Source organism: Colossoma macropomum, unplaced genomic scaffold (genome assembly GCF_904425465.1).
Source record: "Colossoma macropomum unplaced genomic scaffold, Colossoma_macropomum, whole genome shotgun sequence".
Taxonomy (NCBI): domain Eukaryota; kingdom Metazoa; phylum Chordata; class Actinopteri; order Characiformes; family Serrasalmidae; genus Colossoma; species Colossoma macropomum.
The window spans coordinates 2,743,224-2,767,163 of NW_023495515.1; the positions used below are offsets into that span (position 1 = coordinate 2,743,224).

A 23,940-nucleotide genomic window follows, 5' to 3' on the forward strand; every position below is an offset into this window, starting at 1 on the left:
GACGCTGTGTTTGTTCTGTTTTTCTATCATGAAGAAAGCGGCCAGATCTCCTGGTGAGTTTCTCCAGTAAGACTGGAGTTTAAGTGCTAAGCTGGGCGCATTGATGCTGTTGATGCTTCGCTGGTTTCCAGCTTACGGAGGCGAGTCTGAACTCTCAGCGCTTCGCTTGTCTTCTGAAGTAAAATAAACCGAGTATAAGCGCAGAGACAGACGTCTGATGACACTGCTGTTTATTCGATTCATAGCAGGAAACGAATCCACTCACATAAAAATTAGTCCCATCAGCAGTCAGACTCTCTCCACGCTTCTGAAACTGAGTCTCGAGTCTTTCTGAGTCATGACGCTCAAGTCCGAGTCAGAGTAGCCACTAGTGTTGAAGTCGAAGCCGAGTCCCGATTTTCTTGAGTTGATTATCAAGTCATCAAATTTGTGTCTCAAGTCGGACTCAGGTCCAATGTACATGTAGATGTAAGTCATATGACTCGAGTCCACACCTCTGTGTTACAGTAATGTAATTAGGAGAAATAAGTGGAAATTAGCTTCTCTAATGTGACACATTTTCATAAAAATGAAGAGTTGTGTTTTCACGTCTGCACATTTCTGTGCAAAAGTTAGAGACCACTCTTCATTACTAACTTTCTGGGGATGACAAACATGCCGGCACATCAAATCAGGTGTTTCTCAGTGTTTCTACTAATATCTAATACCGTTCCTGAATCAGTAGAGTCGCCCTTTCAACTCCACCACATTGCGAGATCGTACGTGACTCACATCTGGAGTTTTGAGCCAATAAAGCCAAGCTGAGACACACCATCTGGTGGATTCATGTGTCTGTCATCTGCCTCTTGCCTGTAGTTGTTGGATTCATATAATCTGTCTATATTTTGCATGAAACTGACCAATGAACACTCAGGACACCGCTAAGGCCTGACCCATCATGTCAAAAACACTTCATTTTCGTTCAGTCGCCTCAATACAGACGCAGTATTGTTCAAGTAGTTATTCATTTTTCAGGAGATATTTCTAAAATTAGATACAAGATAATCCACTTGCATGAGGAAATGGAGAGTCAAAAGAAAATAAGTGGAAAAAAAGACTTTCAAAACTGGAGATCAAAAAATTATGAAAAGTTTTAGAGAAAACAGGATTCCTAACAACCACCTGCACCACCAGAATGTCCCCAGCAAATAAACTATGCTCAAAACGTTCATCTTTGAGAGAGAAGAAAAATCAAGCTTGAAAAAAATGTGTCCATCTTTCCACTCAGAAAGCCGTTACTAGAAAAGGAAACCTTACGTTTCCTCTGAGAACACTTCTCTGACAGGACAGTAACTTTGCCAAGTGTATTGAAACCAACGAACCCACGATTAACCTTCGCTCCATCATAAAAGGAACCAAAAAGCTGTTTTATGTGGGTCAAAACGAGTAAGAAGAATCAATAACGGGCTTATCAGTCATCACTGACCACATGAAGTCATGACCTCGCCATTTGATTTGCTAGATCAAAAGGAGAAGGTCAAACGTACGCGAACCTCTTCAGCTCTAGATGAAAGAACCGCAACTGTGACTCAAACTGAAGCAACGGCCTGCTTGTGTAACCTGTTTCTAAATGATATCCAACTATTTAATTGTCCATATTTAGTTGACTACATGCTTTTGGCTTGTATCCATTGTCACCATGTTAAACAGGAACGGTATCAGCTGACAGTGTCATGGTCAGGTCTCGGTCACGCTGAGTTCTGAAGAAAAAGGAGCTTCATCAGAACTCCAGTCAGGTGTTATATGTTTACAATACACCCTAAGAGTCAACCCAGAGCTAGTCTATCTACTGGCTGCTCCAAGCTAGACTCAAACAGTGGTTTTTCTATTAGAGCACACAGTTATACACAGATACACCGTATGAAATAAAGGTTCTGCGCAGGTACGGTTTTCGTTCATCAAGGTACAAACAATGTAAATGTTCCCTCAAAGGTTCTACAGTGGTTTTTAGGTCCAGCTGTGAACCTTAAATAAGTTTTTCCCAGTATAAAAGTACATATTTGTATCTTTTCATAATCTAATGTTTTAAAACAGAACAACAAAATATCATTTCAGTGGATTATGGTTCAGTTATGTTCCCTGACCAAAGGTGCTGAGATGGACCCTTGAGGGAACCACCCCCAAGACCAAGTTTAGTACCTTTATTTCTGAGAGTGTATCATATATTTGAGTGGCTATAGTGTCAAAATACCATTGTTGTCAAAATCATCTTTGGAAACACAAACAAAAGTGGCGCTGCTCTCGTCTCAAAATCAACGCTGTTCGACAGACACCTCTTTCCCAGGTCCACTGGATCCTCTCCCTGCCCGCCGCAGAAACCATGCCATGATTTTGGTTCCCAAAATAACTTATCAAAGGAAGGTTCTTTCAAGTAATATTTCTATAAATTGTAATTATAAAGAACGTTTTAAAGGTTAAAAGAACCTCCACATAACAAAGGCCTTATAAAGGTTTTTCCTAGAACCGTACAACCAATTAGGCCTCTAGAGACAGGGATCTGTCAGTTCTGATACTTGTGTTATGATTCTTTCTTTGGGTTCTTTTTTCTGGTCTCACTTAAGTTCATATTCTATTCCAAAAATATGGGTGTGTAAAATAAAAACGGAGAACTGGGTTACATCTCCTAAAATGATAAACAATAAGAAGAGCAACATTTTCCTCAAAAATAGAAACATATTCCGAATCCCTAAATAGCTGGGTGTCATTATGATGATATTTTTATGGTTTGATGACTATTTTATTATTTTATAATTTTTTTGTTTTATTAATTTTTTAAATTGTATTATTTATTTGTTTTAGTTTATTTTAGCTTAATTTACTTTGCTAAACTGCTTGTCAATTTTTCATACTTTCATTACTAAGTAGCCATGTTGACCAGCCAAGGCTTTATTCTTTACTTTATCACTTCCACTACAAGCATAATGTAGGTAACAAGTAATGCATGCCGCCAATTATGCATGCCTTAATCATCGCACTGTTAGGTTATCTTGAATTAACTGGCACAGTACAGAGTTCAGACCAGGCCTCATGACGGATCTACTGTGTTTAGCTGTGTAAAGTACTTCTGTCTGAGCCAAACTGTTCAGGTTCTTGTGCGATTGGCACCTTTCCCACCGTACCACTACCACTCAGTTAGGTCCCCATGCAAACCACATGCAAAACCCTCCTTTATAATCAGAACCTGTACATGTCCAAGCTAAGATATCGGAGTGCAGGGGAAACCTGGACATGAGCTCCAACGCAAATGAGAGTTAAACGTTACATGACAAGAACACAGCTGTGACAAACTGACCATAAAGATTTAAGTCTACTGTGTCCTTCATGCTCTCACTGGTACGGGTTTCATGTTAAAATTTGATAAGTGGTGCATTCATATTTAATTAGTGCAAAGTGCACAGTGTGTGTACACACACACACACACACACACACACACACACACACACACACACACACACACACATATATACCTAGGAATGTAAATCTCTGACCTCACGACAACTTGATTCAATCACAAATAAGAAGCAATTTGATGCACCATAAAATGTCAAATTTGATTACATCATGATCCGAGTGAACTGGAATTATCAGTTTTTAAAATACACTGAATATCGTTTTTCTCTGGCAGAACTGTAGGAGAAACAACCGGTAAGCTGTGGTGCTGCCTACCAGAGCAAAACGGCTCATAAACGGATCCAAATAATCAATCATATTTACAGCATTAATAAAGATGCCAGGATAAAACTGAGGCAGGCAGCAAGTCAGACCATCCATATTTATATACCATCGCTGTCCAAAGGACAACGTGCATCTCCAAACAGTAACTTTACAGGAGAACTTTACAGGAGAACTTTACAGGAGAAACATTCTTAACTTTTAATGCAAGTTAACGTAAAGAGGTTTTATTTCAAGTGACTTTGGACAATTCATATAACACATATAACATATAACATTCACACCATACAAAAAGACAACTGCCGTATTCAAATGTGTCGAAAAATAAAAACAGAGATGTGTTTTTCTTGCGTTTTGTGACTGTATGTTTAAATGCCAGCGTATATTTTCACAGCAGAAAAATAAATCAGTCGCGCTCAAAAACACAGAAAGGCCTCTTTTTCAACCGCAGGGCCAAACGGTTCTGAGCACAGCGGGTAAAACGTGGAATTTCTACACGGACACGATTCAACAGGGAACACTTAAAAACCTTGCTCAGCGTGGTTTTCTCAGCACGATTGGCCAACCACGCTCAGAGCCACAGAACCGTTCGGTAGGATGATGTACCGTAGCTATTCTACGCTGGTCCTACGCTGCTGTCGGTATGGCTCCACAGCATCCCGCATTATTTCAAATCCCAAAACAATCAAACTCACTTTGCTTACATGGACGCCAAATCCATGTTACAAGGCGCTGCTAACCAGGAGACAGGAGATAGTATTAGCTTAGCTAGCGTAATACCAGCTCTGCTGACCACAGAACAGGTTCGATTCTGATCAACAGAAGCTTTACTGACACGAGGTAGGTTGATAATGACTCGACTCTGGGGAAGCGAAGTCGAGCGGCCGGTGTTGGGGGGGACAGAAAGCCGAGATTAAACATGATCTGTGGTGTTTGGAGCTGTAGCCTCCTAGCTGAGCTAATGCTAGTCGGCTAGCTTAGCCAGCAGATCCAAACACCTGAGCACAGGTTCAATCCTATTAGCTGGTTCTGTGCTGTCACTGGTATAGACAGCAAATCCGACTGATTGGTGTTGGAGTGACACAAAGCTGAAATCGAACCATTCTGTGTAGCGTTTAAACTGCAGCCTGCTAGGCTAGGCTAATCTGAGTGGAGAACGCCTCCCACCGCAGTACAGGGTTAACTCCAGTAATCTGACGGTTAAAAAGCACCGGTTTAGAGGACAAAGACTCACATCTGAGATCAGTGATTAAAATGCCTGTTGTAGAAGTGACATCAGTGACACTAACACTGGTGTAGTTATACCAGCGGCTCAGTGTCAGTAACTGATGATCAAATAACACTCATTGATAAAGATTCTCAGAGGGCACAACACTGAGTGATTAGTGTTGAACTGACCACCAGAATCTAACGTGTTTTGTGGCGTGCATGTGTCGGTATTAGCCTGTTAGAAGTTAGCCACTCTTTTGCGTAGTTTTCTTCAGTTTTTCCTGATTCTGATTCAGCAGCACAGCAGACGGAAAAGAAACCATAATCGGTCTCATGAGTCCACACCAGAGCGTAACGGCACGGTTTGGCCATGAGATCCATTTGGCTCTACAGTGGAAAGACAAATTAAGTGTGTAAATGAAAGTCTTACGGTTATTAATAGTTGTTTGTAGCTGACACGCCTACGTAAGTCTTACATATGAAAAATGTGTGCTTTTTTAATAGCCAAGTACTTTGAATCTCATTGACACGTATTCGACTCAACGGAAGGATACGCAACCAATTCACACTGTTGGTTGTTGGTTGCAACGTAAACATGAGCCCAAGAAAGCTAACAACTGTGGAAAATAATTGCACTTGCTCAAATTAACGCCATCAGCTCAAATAATTGTGATCAGATGTTTACGTAATAATCGCGACAGGCCCTTTGGTAACCAAAGTATACGCTTCATCTCCTGAGAAGAGTCCAAAATAAGAACAGTACAATCTGGCTGAAGAGATGAGGGAGAAAAGAGAGTGGGATTTCCTTCAGCAGGCAAAAGTCACCATGAGTGGGAGGACAGATGTGTGTGTGTAGAGACTGGGGGAAGCCCAGTGTCCTTAAGGAGAATCTGACATCTCTTCAAAACACCCACACATACAGGGCTGTGTGCACGTAGGCTGGTTCACAGTGCACGTCCTGAAATTACTGCGCTCGTTACTCGCTTGCTGCACTACGGTGTCTCATCTCCAAACACACTTCTACAGAAAATGGACATCATCCTCTACTTATCTGAACAGCCTAAAGACACTCGCTCTCACTGCATTGTGAAGAACCTGTGCATGAAGGGAAGCAGCGTCTTCACCCAGCCAGACCTGCCATTTCACTGCACGATCAATGTTATGTAATTATTTATGACTCATCGCTAGCTGGGTGGCTGGTTTTGCACTGGCTGTGAATATAAGCGCATGCTAACTGCTACGGCGAGTCCCGCTCCTGGCCTATGAAAGGCTCAACGCTGAATGGAATGCAATGTGATTCCACTGAGCTTGTCCGAGATTACGTGTTTTTTTTTTTATGTAGGACATTATATGGAACAGAGATAAGTTAAATTTACGCAGCGCCTTTCTGAAACCCAAGGATGCTTTACAGAACTACTAAAACACAATCAACAATAAACGAAAACAACCCATTACACTCACACAGTTCCTCAGCTACTCAAACCACGGTACAGAGTCACTTAGCTAGTCTTAGGACCTTTGCTTCTCTGCCTGGGAGGCTTCCTAGCTGCAGTGTAGCATCAGTATAGACAGCTGGCCCAGGCAGCCTCAATAGCTATGGCATAGCGTCACTCAATTGGCCGGGCCAGAAAACCTGGGAACTGTGGTGTAGCGTCACTCAATTGGCCGGGCCAGGCAACCTAGGAACTGTGGTGTAGCGTCACTCAATTGGCCGGGCCAGGAAACCTAGGAACTGTGGTGTAGCGTCACTCAATTGGCCGGGCCAGGAAACCTAGGAACTGTGGTGTAGCGTCACTCAATTGGCCGGGTCAGGAAACCTTGAAACTGTGGTGTAGTGTCGCTCAAGCAGCCTTCTCAGGCAGCATTGTAGAAAACTAATTGTGATGCATATGATGCATCATGGAAATGTCTGGAATTATCATGATAATGTTTCTTTCACATCACTCAGCCTGACTTATTTATAAAAATGAACAAAAGCACAAACAATTTATGATAAACATAATTTTTTCTTTTATGATGGATGCTACTTTCTGCAGCTCTGAAACACACTTTTGTCCATTTCAGTACGTCATACAGAAGCAGAGACCACATAAACGAACTTGAGATTACTTAACTCGACACGTGTTTGAGTTGAGTGTCTTATGATTTAGTCATGCCATTTGCATGACGCTAACTGGTGGGGTATACATTTCCATTAGTTGGTAAATACATTAGCCTCATAACTCCAGACACAAGAGATTTCTTCTTAAAACCAACTTACGTAGTTTTCACAAAGATTCTGACATTCACCAGTGTTTTCTTATTTGGTACTTAGGTAAGAACAGCATTTACACACTCAAGAGCACAAAGGTGTGAACAATTCCACGGTTTAAGAACATCTGTTTTAACATAGACTGTTTTTTTAAGATCTTTCTCAAGAACAAATTTAAGAAAAAAACTCAGGAAGATATGAGTGAATGAGGCCCATTACTGTGCACGTAATAGACTTCTGCTCCCTACAAGGAGCACCTGCAGGTTCTGCAGGTTCCTCCTCTACACTGTGGGGGAGAATACGTCTCTGCTCCAACTGAGATATGGTTCTCATTTCATTCTGGCCACAGCAGTCCATCTCTTTCTCAGATATTCAGTCCCAAAAAAGTTGCAGCATTTACTAACACACTCTTCTCAGGCCCGTAGCACAGATCACCGAGCACGTCCTCATTTAGTTACGTTTTGACAGAAGGCCTCGTCTTGCAGTGTTGTGGTTTAGAACACATCTATCATATCTGTCACAATCCCTCGCGCGATCGGAGCTGAAGAACCGCCTCTTTCACAGAGCTGCTGAGCAGAACGCCGGCACCTCTGGTCTGGGTTTTACAGCCGTCAGGCTCAGATGACAAAAACAAACATTAGTAGTCACCCACACTTGCTCACTCAGGGTTTTCTGGGTAAGAAATACTTAGCAATAAAGCAGGCTGGTGTGATCACTTAATTGCACGCTCAGGTCATCGCTGACTGTAAACAGTACTGCAGAGAAGGCGACGATCATTTTTTGCCATGGTGGCAGATTAACGAGAGAAGCTCTCCCATAATGGCTACTACCACAAGGAAACACTGGCCTACACGCACCAGCAACTGTCAGAAACTCATGGTTTGGTAGTTCATGCTACAAGTTTAACGAATCACACTTTAACAGCCTATCAAGCACTTTTAGTTAAGATAATATGGCTAAAGCGTGCCTTGTAAAGCTAGCCTACATGCTACTGTTGATGTAGCCCAAGGTTATTATTAGAGTGTAATGTGGAGCCATATTAAATTCCATATTAAATATGTATAGAAGGCTACATATGTGCTGTAGAATGGTACAGAACAATGTTTTGTTGTCCTGTCCTGTTATTAGGCAGTGGCAAACCATGACCATTAAAGCTAAGGCCCAAACCAAAGGCCTAAAGGTCAAATTTCAATGTGGGAGAGGGAAGGAGGAAGAAAAACACCTGTATGATAATCCTAATTTCAACTAGTGTCTCAATGGGATTTCTGGTTGCAAATTAGCACAAAGCTAACTAAGTTAAGCATGGACAGTTAAAGCTTCTGAAAGCCATTAACCCAAATTTTACCTTGTATTTCGCTGCTGTCAGTACAAAACCCTGCATCTCCATTTTTGCTGTTTTTCAGTTTTTGACATATTTTGAAAATGTAAAGTTCACGGTGAATGGACAAACAGAAATGTCCCAAAATGACTTGGAAAAACGTCTGGTTCCATTGACTTACATCAACAGTAAAGTAGGTTTTTTCCTCCTCCTGTAAAGTCATCATTTTGGAGATACAAGGTTTTGTTCTGACAGCAGTGATTTAGGAGTTTTCCACACTCTTTCAGTAAAAAGCCCCAGCATGGAGCCGTCATTGATTTCTAATTGACACACTTGGCTACACTACTGCTCACATTTGCAGTCAGTGACATATCTAGAACCTCCAGACAGTCTAGAATGAAGTTTTTCCCCTCCTAACCAAATTGGTCCCACTTAGATACCACAGGAAAGAAGGTCATTGGATCATTTTCTGTTGGCCATTTAAGGCTCTTTCGAGCAAAACTTAAAATGGAAAATGTTGTACAAGACTTGCAGAGCTTAGAAAGGAAAAGCATGATATGTAAATTAGGCCTTTTCTACCTCTGGTATTAGGGCAAGAGCTTTTGACATTTAAACCCTGATTTAACACTGTTAATTAACTTAAGCCTATAATAAAGCACGATTTAAAGCCCAAAATAAATTAAATAAAAGGAAAGGCCATCTTTGGGAGTCAAACAAATGTATTGCATTGGAGAGTCCCAGTTCGCTGGCCAATTTTAGACCTGAGGAGGACGACTCAGAGAGGATTCTGCTTTCATTTAACTCAGTAACTCAGTATTTTTATCTCAGGAATTGTTTTTACAATGGGGCACATGTAAATGAACTGTATCGCCAGCGGAAGCTGCAGGAAACCTGCTAGCGGTTTCTATCAGCACGGTCACGCCAGAGCGCTTCCAGAGAAAACGCCTGAGCATTTGTGGGGAAATAAATACAGTTGCGATTGTTATCAGCGATACCATCACTGCTCAGGAGACAATAGATCAGGATCAAACCAAGTGAGAGCACGTAGGGGGGGGGAGGGCCGGTGTGTACGGAATGGATCGCTCTGGATCACTAGGGAGGCAGCACTGCAGCAAAGGGAGTGTGTATGTCTGCTACAAGGCAATGAGCTTCACAGGGGTCTTAACACACACACACACACACACACACACACACACACACACACACACACACGCGCTAAATTAAAGCAGCAAGAGACTCAGACATGCGGAACAGCAGGGGAGGGGTGATGATGCTGAGAATGAAAGTGTTATTTAAAGCAAGACTACAGCAGGCGCAATGTCTCCCAACTCAAACGGAATCAAATCAGTCAGAAAGAGAGGAATCTCAGGCGTCAGGTTGGCTAATGCTACTGCTTTTAGCTGTGCTCCCTACTTCTGTCCACTGCTATGGATAAGATGTCATACAGCGTCATGAATTACATAAGCAAGACAATTAGGCCCCATTAACAGGCATTAACAGGCACCTTGGGTGGTCTGATCATGAGTGGACAGTGCCACGTACAGATGTGAGTGTGGGAGGGATTTCAGTCAGTTTAATGATTCAAATAATTAGCAGAACTCAAAGTAAACAGGAAACTGTTTGCAAACGTTCACCGAATTTGAACGCACCAGTGGCCTCGACGCTAAGACAGTGAGCGAGTATACATGCGCTCAATAATCCGATCATAATCAGATTTCTGCAGTTATCTGATTATTCAAATGGTCATGTAAACACCATACTCCGATCTAGAAATCTGATTAAGAAATCCGATAAAGAGAGCTGGATTTTAGCTCAGTAGTCAGATTTCTTAGTGCAGGTAAACTCTTACTCTGATTTCTTTCGGCGTTCTCAGTCTGCGCATGTGCAGAACAGACGGTGGATGTTGCGAGACGCAGCAAAACACTTTTGGAGAGGCGGTGAAACCAAACAAGAAATAAAGGATTTGAATATTCTTCATCTTCTAAATGATGTATGTTCATATATTTATAGTTCGCTGTGAATAACAGGTACTTGCTTCTCTGTTACGACTCCATTAACGATTCTAGAGAACACGCATTTCGAAGTAGAAGTTTCAGCTCATAACATGAAGTAGAACAGCTTTTAACATTCCCCGAGATGAGTCTTCTTCAGCCAGTGAGCCGATGCGTTTCCTCTTCAGATGCTCCCTCATGGAGGATGTGCTCCCACAGCCAGCTGAGGTCGGCTTCACAAACAGCACAACTGACGTCCTTTTTTTTCGGAGTTTAGCGTGAAATGCTTTGTCACTTTTTGTTCTCCAGGCTGCCGTCGTGCCTTTGTTAACTCTCCAGTGAGTAGCGATGACAAAACACTCCTAGTGAGCGAGAGAAACACACGTGACGACGTCCCCAACTAACTGACCAGTAAATTAGTTGCCAACTAATTTGGTCATCGATTTTGTCGACTAAGTCAAACAACTGTTGCACCCCTAGTACACAAACATACATACACACACACAGAACATGCATTTCTATGAAGACAACGAGAGTTCTCATCAGCACTGAATGTTGTACCGGCTACACTGTCAAAAAATGTCTATGCAGTCATATTTTTGGTATTTAAAATACAACAATATAATACATCTAGAAGGTATAGGTGACACTTATAAACAAACACAGTGGAATATAAGTGGAATGAGAAGATACCCTTGAGGGTACCACCTGAGTAACATGAGGGGTACTGCTCCAGTGACTGAGGGTTTAGCTTTAGTAGCTCATCTGAAGAGGCAGCCTCCTGCCTCCATTCAACTCGAAAAACGACCCACTTCCCTGAGCTATTTACTGATAAAACACGCTTTGAAATGCATTCGTCTGCATGTGCAGTCATGTAAATTGGCAAGACACTGATCTGTATGACTTTTGACCAAAGTCTCTTTACTTTGACATTTATTTATTCCCCACAGTTCAAAGTACAGGGTGATTCAAAAAGATTAATCCTATTTCAAAGCACCATATTTTTACAACCGGGAGGCGCCTAGGAACCAATCACAATCCAATTGAAAGAGGGGGACATAGAGTTTCTGACTGGACCCCTTCAGTCTGAGAGGAGATGAGACCCCTGAGCAGAAAGCGTTCTGCGTTCTCCACTTCAATAAGAGTGAATCCGTCATAACTGTGCAGTGTGATTTTCGTGGGCAGTGAAGCTCCAACAGCTCAGAGCATTCGTCGTTGGTTCCACAACACTGGATGATCTCCGAAATCGCACTGAAAGAGCCGTGAGTGCAGCGACACCCGACATGCTCAATCCAGTATGGGATGAGTTTGACTATGGTGTTGATGTTGTCTGTACAGCTGGAGGAGGTTCAGACTGAGACCTTCTACAATTACATAATAAACTTTATGCTCATTTAAACCGTTTACAGTTCACTGCACTGATCTGTAATGATTTACAGGTGAAATAAATCATTTAGAAATCAGATGAATCTTTTTGAATCACCCTGTGCCTGAATGAATGAATACCTGAAAACCAAGTTTGTTGAAAGTGCGTAATGCAGACTGGGGTGTATAAACACTCATTACGTCTATTACTTCATTAGCTTTAGAAGCAAACTTCAGACAGCAGGCATGTCCTGGCTGACTGAGTGTGTTTGGGGCAAAAGGGGTAAATTAGCTACACTGACCTTTGGTTGAACTACAGCTTTTACCTAAAGATCACCTAACTGAGCACGCAGTGTTCTCGGGCTGGGAGTAACGCTGCAGGGCTTCAGAGGAGACTTTAATCTATACATATTCACAGAAACGTTGAGTGAAGCCTGATATTCACTTGTCTTTATCCTCCTCTCTGCTTCAGTAGAGGAGTTTCTCCAGCGTCTGCACTCTGCATGTTATTGTTCTTTACTGCTGTTTCCCCGAGGAGGACGCAGGTCAGCAGAGAGCGCCCACACACACACACACACACACACACACACACACACACAGATAAAACTGCAAGCAACATAATATGAAACGCTTACAAAGCATACTGCAACTTTCTCGCTCTCTCGCTGCTCTCTCGCGCTCGCACACAATACAACCACAAAAACACAAATGCACCCCTCCTTTGTTGTGGCTTGATGCCGGTGATAAGACCTGGGGGAACATGATAACATCGTGAGATAAAAGCACTTTGTCGCTTTTGTACCGTCTCGTCCTGCGTTTTTTCAAAATCGAAAATAATCCAAAGGCTTTGGTTTGCTTACTTGGGCAAGTGAGTGAATGCAGTGCATGATCTTCAAGCCAGCATTCAATAAATGTCAAACCATCTATCTAACACAGGGGTCGGCAACCCAAACGTTAAGAAGAGCCATTTTGTCCTTTCAATAAAAACAAAACCACCTTGGGAGCCACAACACTGTCCATTTTACCATCTTCACTGTGAAAATGTCTCACTGTGTTCTAATGTCCTATAAAAGGCTATAGAATATAACAAACAAAAACACAGGCGCACTTTGCTCTGCTTTAAGCTTTAGCTCAGCTACAGCTGCTTTTCTCACATCTCCAGCAGGAAACTTTTCCACAGAAATAGAACAGTTTCTATAAAATGTCTCTCAATGTTCGACTTTTTACGAGGCTGAAGTCGCTTCTGATTCACAGCTTCTTGTTTGAATTTTCCTGTTCTACCTTAAATGGTGCAGCAGTTACATTCTGGTACCTCAAGCACCATTTAAGGTAGAACAGGAAAAATCAAACAAGAAGCTGTGAATGAGAAGCGACTTCAGCTTCATGACTTTTTAAGTGTTGGTCAGTTTCTCGTTGCAGATTAAACGTATCAGGAAACCAGCTGGAGTGATTATAAATGCAAATAGATCAATTAGACTCCAAATTATCAATGTTCGTCTTAAATCTCTCTCTTTGCCGTTTTGTAAGCTACTAGCTAGGCCAGACTGTTGTCTGTGTTGCTATGGTGACCAGCAGTCTGCACTGATCTTCAGGGTTAAAGGGTGAATTAGCAGTTCTACATTAACTCCAGAGTTTAAGACCATTTACTGTTAAACTGTGTTGAACGATCAGCAGAGCTTTATTTTACTGTAAAGGAGGATTATTTTATTTTTACCTACAAATCTGATTCAGCTGCAGTTTGATTCTGACTAACTGGAGCTCTGCTGAAACAACTGTAGATGATACAAACTAATGTCTGAGTGACAGAAAACCAAACTTGAACCAGTTCTGCAGTGTTTGGCTAAGCTAACAAGAGCTTAGTTAAACCTCTCAAACAAGCCACAGGCTCACTTCCAGGTAACTGAAGCTAAAATGAAAGCAGTGTAAAGGACATCTGAGTGCGTAACGCTGAGTGACTGGTGTGAAAGCTGAAATTGAATGCGTTCTGTGGTGTGTAGCTGTTAGCTGTCGCTAGATCACTATTATGCTCCCACACCAACGATCTGTGAGCCTCTCTAAAATATAAACGAGTGGAGTGTGTTTCGTTTATCATTTTTAAAAAAACGCAATATACTTTATTACCATTATACCAGACACTGGAGTCCAAGGCCTCAAGCTCAATGCAGTATTTAAACCAGGGGGCAAAGGTTCAGGGAGGGTACTAATGATAGCTGTTGCTATGGCTAGCGACCTTCCTCACGCCTCATCCTCAAAAGAAGGATGGGTTATCCTAAAATAGCAGCGGTGTAACTCGCTACGTGGCTAAAAATTAAAGGGAAGGTTGCATGTCAGCTGTTTTGCTCTCTACCAATAAGAGACAGCGTAATATGCACACAGCCAATGGGAAGACAGTGAGGAGGCCTAGACAGTAGGTCACTGCCTTCTGCCTAGTGTAAACAATGGCAAAAAAACTGTTTATTAGTATTGTTTAACAGTAAATGTCATTTTTATTACTTCTGTGCTCTTTAAATAGTAATATAGTAACAAAATAAATAATGATAATACAGAAAAAAAACCTCACCATATTCTTTTCAGTTCTCCAACGCCAATGAAAATATTATAAAATGTAGTCATGGGCAAAAATGCTGAATTCTTGTCTTCTTGTCTCCTCCTCACCCTTTTTCTCACCTTAAATAAGAGAACGCTAAATCTCTCCTGAGATGGCCTCTCCTCGGTGGACGTCATGACCACAGCAACATTTACACGCTTCAAGTGAAGACTAGAAGATATCGATACACTTGAGTACCGCGATATTATATTTTGTGATTTTGTATCGATTCTCAAAAGCACAGTATTTTTGATTAACAGTTCACATGCAAAGATTCGTTGCAGACTTGCGGCTCATTTTGTGTTGTTTAAACCCTCGACTGCTAGATGGCAGTGTTGTAATCTATTTTCAGCTATTCAGACTCTTCCACTAAAGGTGCACCACTAACATTAGCATTAGCAAACGTAGCTGACTAGAAAGGCTACCACTGATGGCTGAATCGTAAATACTTAGACCGGCACTGCTTATAGTATCATAGTATCAGTATAGTAACATCCGGGGATCGACTGCAGCGGTACGGACAGAGAGAACGGTGGGGGCAGTCGTGGGCTGGAGGTTAGGGAACCAGCCTTGTGACCGGAGGGTAACCGGTTCGATCCCCTGAGCCGACAGTACGTGACTGAAGTGCCCTTGAGCAAGACACCTAACCCACAACTGCTCCCCGGACGCTGTGGATAGGGCTGCCCACCACTGCCCCCTAATGTGTGCAAGTGTGCTCACTGCCCCCTAGTGTGTGTATATGTGGTGTTTCAGTGCACGAATGAGAAAAATGGACTTGAAATTTCCCCATTGTGGGACTAATAAGGGTCACTTATAGTATCACATTATTTTGAATCGTAACCCCGGTATTGTGATACGTAACGTAGCGCCAGGTTCTTGCCAATGCAGAGCTCTAGTATTTTTTAAACGTGTAATTACAGTATTGGTTTGCTCCACTGTTTTAAAAACCTTTCCTATTCAATATTAGGAATTATACATAATTGCTGACTTACTAAACGATATAGGAATGGCAATATCTATATCGTCCAGCTCAGGTAGCGAGCAGGTCGGCTCATTTTCCAGCGAGGACATTTGCATATCAATGCCGAAGGGGTTCTGAAACGGGTGCGTGGCGAGCGCAGACTGTCCTGAGTGTAACGAAGTGTTTGCACAGTTAACTGCCACTTGATGTAAAAGAGCCCTTGTAAGTTTGTCCCAGAGCTCTACAGGCCAGGCGAGCCTTCATTTTCATATCAAACAGACAGAAACAGATAGAGAAAGAAAGAGAGACTCGTATGTCTATCTGGCCTCCTTTCCTCTGTGTTTGCACCACCTGCCCTCATTAGGAGTGAGCAGAGAGAGCACAGACACATCTGATTTAATGGGAAGGTCTGCTTGCACTACAGCCCTCGGCACAAAGCAGGCCTGCACCAAACACCCGCTCGTAATTATGTATTACAGTCAGCAGAAGATAAATGCTGTCATGTGACGGTACCTCCACTCCTAACGACCTAAAACAGGAGCCAAAAATCGCTTACAAGAGCGTAAAGCCTATTCACCATCCAGCCTGCCAAAAACAGAGGGACAGAGAGTGAACGAATAGAGGAATGCCTGGAGTTACATCCTTCTTTCACTGACTACGGAACGTCTTTTTAGACGTCCTCGACACTAATCTCTTACAGAACGAGGAAGAGAGTGTGCATGATGCCTCAGGAGGGAGAGCAAGAGAGCGACCTCCACTATGGTTTTCACCTCCACTGTGGGAACTGAGGTTAAATCCAAACAGTTAAATCCTGGAATTCCATTTTGTTCTTAGACTCTTTCCCACCCTTTAACACAGAACCAGGGATGTGCATTTCGACCAAGTATTAGTGATAGTGACGCTCAGAGATGCAGCGAGAGTGAACAAGACTCACGTGTGAGACAAACGACTTGAGAAATTTGGATGTGAAACAAAATTCAGCTCCGTTTTGGTGCCAGAGAAGCTGCTGTGTGCTGATACACAAACACCAGGTTTATCAGTTTACTGTTCAGTTCTGTTTTAAACTGTTCTGCACAATAAAAATATTTTAGCTACACTTACTTACATTTTTAAACATAGTTCCTATTACTAATTATACAATAGTAAACACAGTACACAAACAAAAAAGAGTTTTCTTAAGCATCTAATAAATTTAATCCAACAAGTAAATCTAGCCAAGCTGAGTGTGTTTTATTTGTGATCCAGAACAGATTTTACCAAAATAAAATATTTTTGAAGTGTAACTGTATAAATATCAGGAGTTATAGGTGAGTTAGGTTAGAGTTAGCATCGGTACTCGGTGTCGGCCAATACTAAAGGATATATATATATATATATAGATAGTTAGATATTTATATAGTTAGGGGAATTCCACCAATTTCTTAAAGTTTCTGCATAATTTAATTTTGAAATGAGAGTGTTATGAACTGTTCACAGTGGTGGTGATCTGAACCCGACGTCTGAACCACCAAATGCTTCTAAAAGCTCCCTCATAGAAAGTTATTACATAAAATGGACACAAATATTCAGCCTGCTGTCTGAGACATCATTTTACAATTTTCAAAAAAGTTAGGACAGCAGGTAAAATGCAAATAACAGGGATTTATAAATCCACTTCAACCTGTAACTGAACAAAAACAGTACAAAGACAGACAAGATATGTAATCCTTTATTATTTCAACTTCATTGTTTTTATAAAATTAATGCCTGTAACATATTCCAAAAATATTAGGACGGGGCAATGTAAGACTAGGAACACTGAAGTGTTCATAAAACATCTTAAACAGGTGATGCAATTATGGTAGGTTTTAAAGGAGCATCCAGTAAAGGCATAATCCTTTATTTAAGTAAGGATGGGTGGAGGCTCACCACTTTGCCAAAAATGCATCAGCAAGAGATCCAACAGTTTAAAAGTAATGTTCCTCAGCCAGGGATTGCAAGGATTTTAGGTATTTCACACTCTACAGTCCACTATAACTAGGCCTGCATCTTGGCAAGAACCTGGCGATACAAAACGCATCACGATACAGGGATTACGATTCAATACACTGCGATTTTTTTAAATGTAATTTCGGAAAACTGTCATAGAATAAAAAAATAAAAAAAACACCACCATATGCATAAAATCTGAGAAAAAGAAAAAGTCAGTTTCCTATTCATTGGCTTCTGGTTCCAATTTTCCCGTTCCACCTTAAATGGTGCAGCAGTTATTATTACAACACCTCAGGCACTAGAATGCAACAACTGCACCATTTAAGGTGGAAAGGGAAAATCCAAATAAGAAGCTGGCGAATAGGAACCGACTTCAGCCCTGTCTAAATCTCCTTATCAGAAAATGTTATCAGCATTGAAAGAATAAGTAGGATATTCTGAGAGCCTAAATCACCGTATCAGGGGGTGCATTACAAACACGAGTTACTACGCTACTGTAATGACACGGACATGCTCACTCAGTAGGTAGGACAAACTGTTAGAACTGCAGTCTAAGCCTTTCAGATTCAGTCATCGGTTGTAACATTACTAGTCGGCTAGGTTTTCTAATGCTAACATTAGCAGTGCGCCCTTATGCTACTTGTTTACGGTGGAGTGGAATGGAGTCTAAGGGCTGATTACAGATTACAACACTGCCATCTAGCGGTCGGAGGTTTAAACACCACAAAATGAGCCGCGAATCGTTGTATGTAAACTATTAATTAAAAATCGACACTGTGTTTTTGAAAATTGAAACAGTATCATAAAACATATCCCTGATCCTCAAGCGCATCAATATATTCTTACAGCCCTAATAACTTAAACAGATTCATGGAATCCAGAGAAATCTCTGTGCATAAAGGAAAAGGTCGAAAACCATAAATTAATGCCTGTGACCTTCGACCCCTCAGATTGCACTGCAGTTAAAACTAGCATGTTTCTGTAATGGATATCACCCCATAGGCTCTGGAAAACTTTGACAAACCGTCGTCAATAAATACTGTTAATCACTTTGTCCACAAATACAAGTGAAGACTGTACTATGGCAGTCACAGGACAGTAGTGTCCAGAAACACTGCCGATTTCTCTGGGCTCGAGCTCATCTGAAATGGACTGAAGCACAGTGGAAACGTACTGTGGTCTCACGAGTCCACCTTTCATTATTGGAAGAATGGACGTTGTGCTCTCTGGTCCAAAGAAGAAAAGGACCTTCCAGACTGTTATCAGCACAAAGCCAGTATCTATCGTGGTACGGGAGGAGCAGCATGTAGAGGTAACTTGCATATCTCTGAAAGCACCACTAATGCTGAACACGCCTTAGAGCAATATGTGCCGCCTTCTAGGTGCCGTTTTTCAGTGATGTCTATGCTTATATCAACCTGACAACACCAAGCCATATCCTGCTCATGTTACAACAGCTTGGCTGCGCAATCAGAGTGTGGGTGCTAGATTGGCCTTCCTGCAGTCCAGCACTGCCCCCTATTAAAACTGTGCATCTTATTGAGCTCAACATACAACAAAGGCCCTGTGTGGTTGCACAGCTGAAGGATATATAATAGAAGAATGGCAAAAAAATATACACTTTCAAAACTGGATCAGTTTCTGACTTCAGTCTCCAAACATATATTTAGTGCTGATAAAAGGAAAGGTGATGCAACACAGTGGTAAACATGCTCCTGTCCCAGCTTTTTGGATCAAATCTAGAATGAGCGTATATTTACAACAAACTATTATGTTCATAAGGTAAAACATCAAATACTGTGTTTTGTACCATTTTCAATTCAATACATGTCAAACAGAATTTACTAATCACAGCTTTCTGTTTTTAATAGCATTTCACACACTGTTCCAACTTTTGTGGAGTTAGGTTTGTACATGGAGAGGTACATTGTTTGGTCATTCTGAATAGCTAAAATGGCTATATTTGTGTTTTAGACATCACACCACCTTATTCCCATCACCAGCACTGTAAAGAAATCTACAATGAACAATTTTGCATCAAACCACTCTAGATGACTATTTCCATCTCAAAGAATTATGCAGGAATCTTGGGGGAAAAGAATCTGTACATGCAAGTACTTTTTTAAGATCTCGTTATCACATCATATTTCAAAGCTTGGATTACACATTCCTATAAATAGTATTTTCTGACCAGGATAAGCAGATAAAACACACGGATGCATGCTGAGACACGCACATCTCTTTGGTGTGGTGATGTCCGCCTCACTTCACTGGAGCGTAATCATCTTCCTTATAAATAAAAAACAGGCTTTGGCTGAACAACAAGATGTATCGAAGCAGAGATCATTACAGTTAATAAAGAGAGGCTGTGAAAACAGTCCATTCTCATAGATGTGCTGGTGATGCCAGCAAAACCACAGCTGCAGGAAGGTGGGTTGATAATGAACCGATAAACTGATGGTCTTATCCGTTACCAGTGAACACACTGCCTTTTACGAACAGCTGGATATGTCATGATAATTTGGATTCACGTAATCAGAGTTTAGCCTACTTGGCGTTTTCAACCACTAGACTCATGTTTATACACAGTCATTAAAAGCTTGCCTGCACATTCATCCAATTAGCACAGAGAAACCAGCTCAAAGTAGGCTAGTTGGCCGCTTGGAGTAAAACTTTTCAGCTCAGTGTGCTGTGGGGTCATAACAGCGAGTAAAACGTGTCTCTCCAGCTGAAAACAGCATAGTCCATAATGTGCTGATGGTGCCAAGGAATCATTAATTTCTGCTTGATGCCATTAGATAGGCTACTTGTTGCCACTAATGATAATACCGTACAGCAAAAGCTCCATATAAACCACACAACAGTAGTAGTTTTGATGTTGGTGTGGAGGTATTGAAGGTTAGCTGAGCTTATTTTATTGTTTATGCTTTTATAACAATTACATTTGTCCAACTTACTGTTCTTTATGATATTATTCTTTTTTGTTTACACATTTCGAGATAGAAGCACACAATTTGGTAGGATCGCAGAGCCAATAAAGGAATAGTAGGCTTGTGATTTCGGGAACCGATCGCACATACGGTTTCCATACAGCGTTCATTCAAACTCTGTAGCAACTGCCTGGGATAATACAGGAACAGCACAGCAACAGCTTAGCAGCCAGCTTGGACTTCACAGCGACAGCCCAGCAACATCTTAGCAACCACCTGGGATACCGCAGCAATGGTCTAGTAACAACTCAGCAAGCACCTGGGATTTCAAAGCAGCAGCTCAGTCAAGCCAACTTAAAATGTGTTGATCTTTGCCCTTCTAGTTTTTATTTACACCTTTTTTGGTTTCACAGGTTTCCTGTGCTGGCAGGAGTTGCTACAGCCCCCCAGCACCCCTACTTCCTGTGGCTATGTTGTCATCACAGACTTCTTTCACACAATACCACGTTCACAAAGTGTCACTTCTCTTGTGAGCTCAGTTACTTTAATAGCTATATAGATCAATGCTGTTTAGAAGTGCTATATCATGTAGACATTGTAGACCATCATAGCACTCTGGCGTGTGGAAAGTGTGGTCAGCACAGCAGTTCAGATATCATATAAGCTAATATGAACAACACTTTGGATGGCTTCTCTGGAAATGAATGGCAAAAACTAATCCTAGATCGTTACTCATGTCATTTGACCCATGACTGTTCTTATTAGAGGCTTTCAGATCAGAGTTCATTTGGAAAGCCATTTAAATTAGAGGGTCAAACCTAAAACCCTGAGCTAAAGCGATGTGTATTTTTCCACAGGCCTTTAAGATCCGGGCAGATCAGCACTCTGAGCCGACAAACAGGAGGGTGTTGTATCGTCTATTCAAACCATCTCAAATAACAGCTTATTTACTCTTATTCTTTCTCTGCGATTCTCACAGACCAGGTTACAACAAGCGGCTATCGTGGGAACGTGGACACTGAAGCAGCACCTGGACAAGCCAGTGTAGATAATATGGAGCATAGAAGCTTAGCAATGTCACGCAATGGACAAAAGAACAGGGTTTCTGCAGGCATATAATGTTGAAAGTGCTTTTTAATACCTTCTTAAGGCCACTTTGAATATAAAGATACTATTTTTATATTCAAATAGAATATTATTTTATATTTGAATAAAATATTAAAATAGAATAAAAAGCAGGTCAAAGCTGACGGACCGCGTGTATTTCTATTTATTTTTTTGGGTGGAGACAATATTATCAATAATCGTGATATCTGTAACTAGAATATATCATGCTAATTATTTTTAGGTATCGCTCTGGCCTAATGTCAAGATCAGAGTCATTCACACAATCTAATTTAATGCTTTACTTTTTATTTTGATCTCCTTCCTCGGGTCTTAAAACTTGGAATCACTCAGAGTTTCTGGAACCAAACAACCCTAATATACGGCTAAATCAAAGACTACAGATACGGGAAACAGTAAGATAATATCTCAACAACAATAAATGTGATAACAATTCATACAAAAACTGAATACTGTAAATTACTGTCATGGCATTCATACAATCAACAGACCATAATAGAGTCAGTAAGTGTTGAATGAGTAAATAAGTAAAAGTCACAGTAATAAACGACTCATTAGTGATTGAGCATTAGTCAACTTATTGGCATGAACACCTTTGCTGGCTTCTTCCTGGACTTTCCCGTCCTCGTAATCCTCACACCTTTCAGCATGACGGCTTCGTAAATGAACATTAATGCTTCCTTTCAACATTAATACCACTCTGTGCAAACGTGTGGCGATTACCCGTCATCGCTCTGTTTTCCTCTCCTCTGCGAAGTGCTGACGTCAGGATTCTGGCAGGTGACATTTCGTCCTGGCAGTGACTAAAAGTAAACTTCTGTCACCAGCTTTTGTTTACATTCAGATAACTGCGCTGCCTGGCCACGCCGATAACCAGCACACCGCCAATGACACATCCTGGCTGCCACACCGCGCTTCCGTAAGAAAGTGTTTCCCAATCTTCGTCCTTTACTGCTGCCTTTTTTGTGTTTTTTCTCTGTTCTCAACACACCTGACTCAACTCAACACCTTACTCAGTCCTTTCTGAGGTTAAACGAGCAGATCAGTGACAACAACAACAAAACAACACAGTCTTCCAGTTATTTAACACGTGATTGGTCAGTTTACGCTGGAGCTACGAGGCTAATGTAGCTAACAGGTAAAGGAAGCTCATATCCCACCAATTAGCATTGTGCTAGCTGAACATCTGAATGATCACCCATTTGTCTCTGACTTTGACTTGTGTCTTTGACTTGTTAAGTAATCTAAAATAGAAAACAGTGCACTTGTGACTGTGAACGCACACTTCATCTCAGTATGCTGTAGCAACCACCTGGGATAGCACAGCCATGGCCTAGTAACTCCTTAGCAACCACCTGGGATAGCACAGCCATGGCCTAGTAACTCCTTAGCAACCACCTGGGATAGCACAGCCATGGCCTGGTAACTCCTTAGTAACCACCTGGGATGATACAGCAACCATGGCCATTTAATCCTTAGCAACTACCTGGGATGATATAGCAACTGCACAGCAGCACCTTAGCAACCAGTAGGGATTCCATAGCAATATCCTAGCAACATCTTAGCAACCACCTGAGATAATAAAAACATCTTAACAACCACCTGGGATAGCACTGCAAGACCCTAGTAATTCCTTAGCAACCATCTGGGATTTCACAGCAACAGCTTAGTCAAGCCAACTTCAAGCTCGTTCATGATCTTTCCGTTTCTAGTTTTTTATTTTTATTTATTTTTTACCTTTTTGCTCAACAGGTTTCCTGTGCTGGCATGGGTTGCTGCAGCCCCCCCGGCGCCCCTACTAACCGTGGCTACGCTGTCATCACCGACTCTTTTACACCTTTCACAGGACACCATGTTCATCATGAGCTCTCAATACCCTACATATACAACAGTTACTGTAACAGCTATGTAGATCAGAGCTGTTTAGAAGTGCTACATAATATGGACGTTACAGACCACCGTGGCACTCTGGCCTGTGGACAGTGTGGTGAGCACAGCAGTTCAGATATCATATGAGCTTTGAAGCGTCTCTCTCTGGAAATGAATGGCAAAAACTATTCCTAGATCATCACCTATGTGTCACAAGAGCCATGACTATTCTCATTAGAGGCGTTGAGGTCAGAATTAATTTGGGAAGCCATTTGAAAAAGAGGGTCAAACCTAAAACCCTGAGCTGAAGAACCCAGACGTCCAGCGATTTAAGATACAACTGGTCAGTCGAGGTATGTTTGCTGTGTTAAGTTTCCTTCTAGGTTTACACTGGAGCTACGAGGCTAATGTAGCTAACAGGTAAAGGAAGCTCATATTCCACCAATTAGCATTGTGCTAGCTGAACGTCTGAATGATCACACGTCTGTGTCGAGGTGTTGAGCAAGTCTGATTGAGGTTATGCAGTTTGACACTGTATAAAATGGGCCTTGGGTGGCCGTCAGTGCTCTTGAGGGGGGGCTGCTCAAAGACAGCCCATTCGTGGGTAAACACTGCTACAGAAGCAGCTGATATTGCATGCCAAGCTATGCAG

The 23,940-nt window shown here is 41.6% G+C and overlaps 1 protein-coding gene across 2 annotated transcripts in view; it reads right to left on the reverse strand.

Moving 5' to 3' along the window:
* stard10 (StAR-related lipid transfer (START) domain containing 10) overlaps positions 1 to 23,940 on the reverse strand; it is a 55,222-nt gene that overhangs the window by 27,426 nt on the left and 3,856 nt on the right. The window contains exon 1 of one of the 2 annotated variants that reach the window (XM_036562747.1): positions 22,013 to 22,164. The exons of the other annotated variant lie outside the window; for it this stretch is intronic. Coding sequence (XP_036418640.1) covers positions 22,013 to 22,090 — 78 coding nt within the window. The 5' untranslated portion in view covers positions 22,091 to 22,164. Of the gene's footprint in view, positions 1 to 22,012; positions 22,165 to 23,940 lie in introns of those variants that run through there. 2 annotated transcript variants of the gene reach the window in all.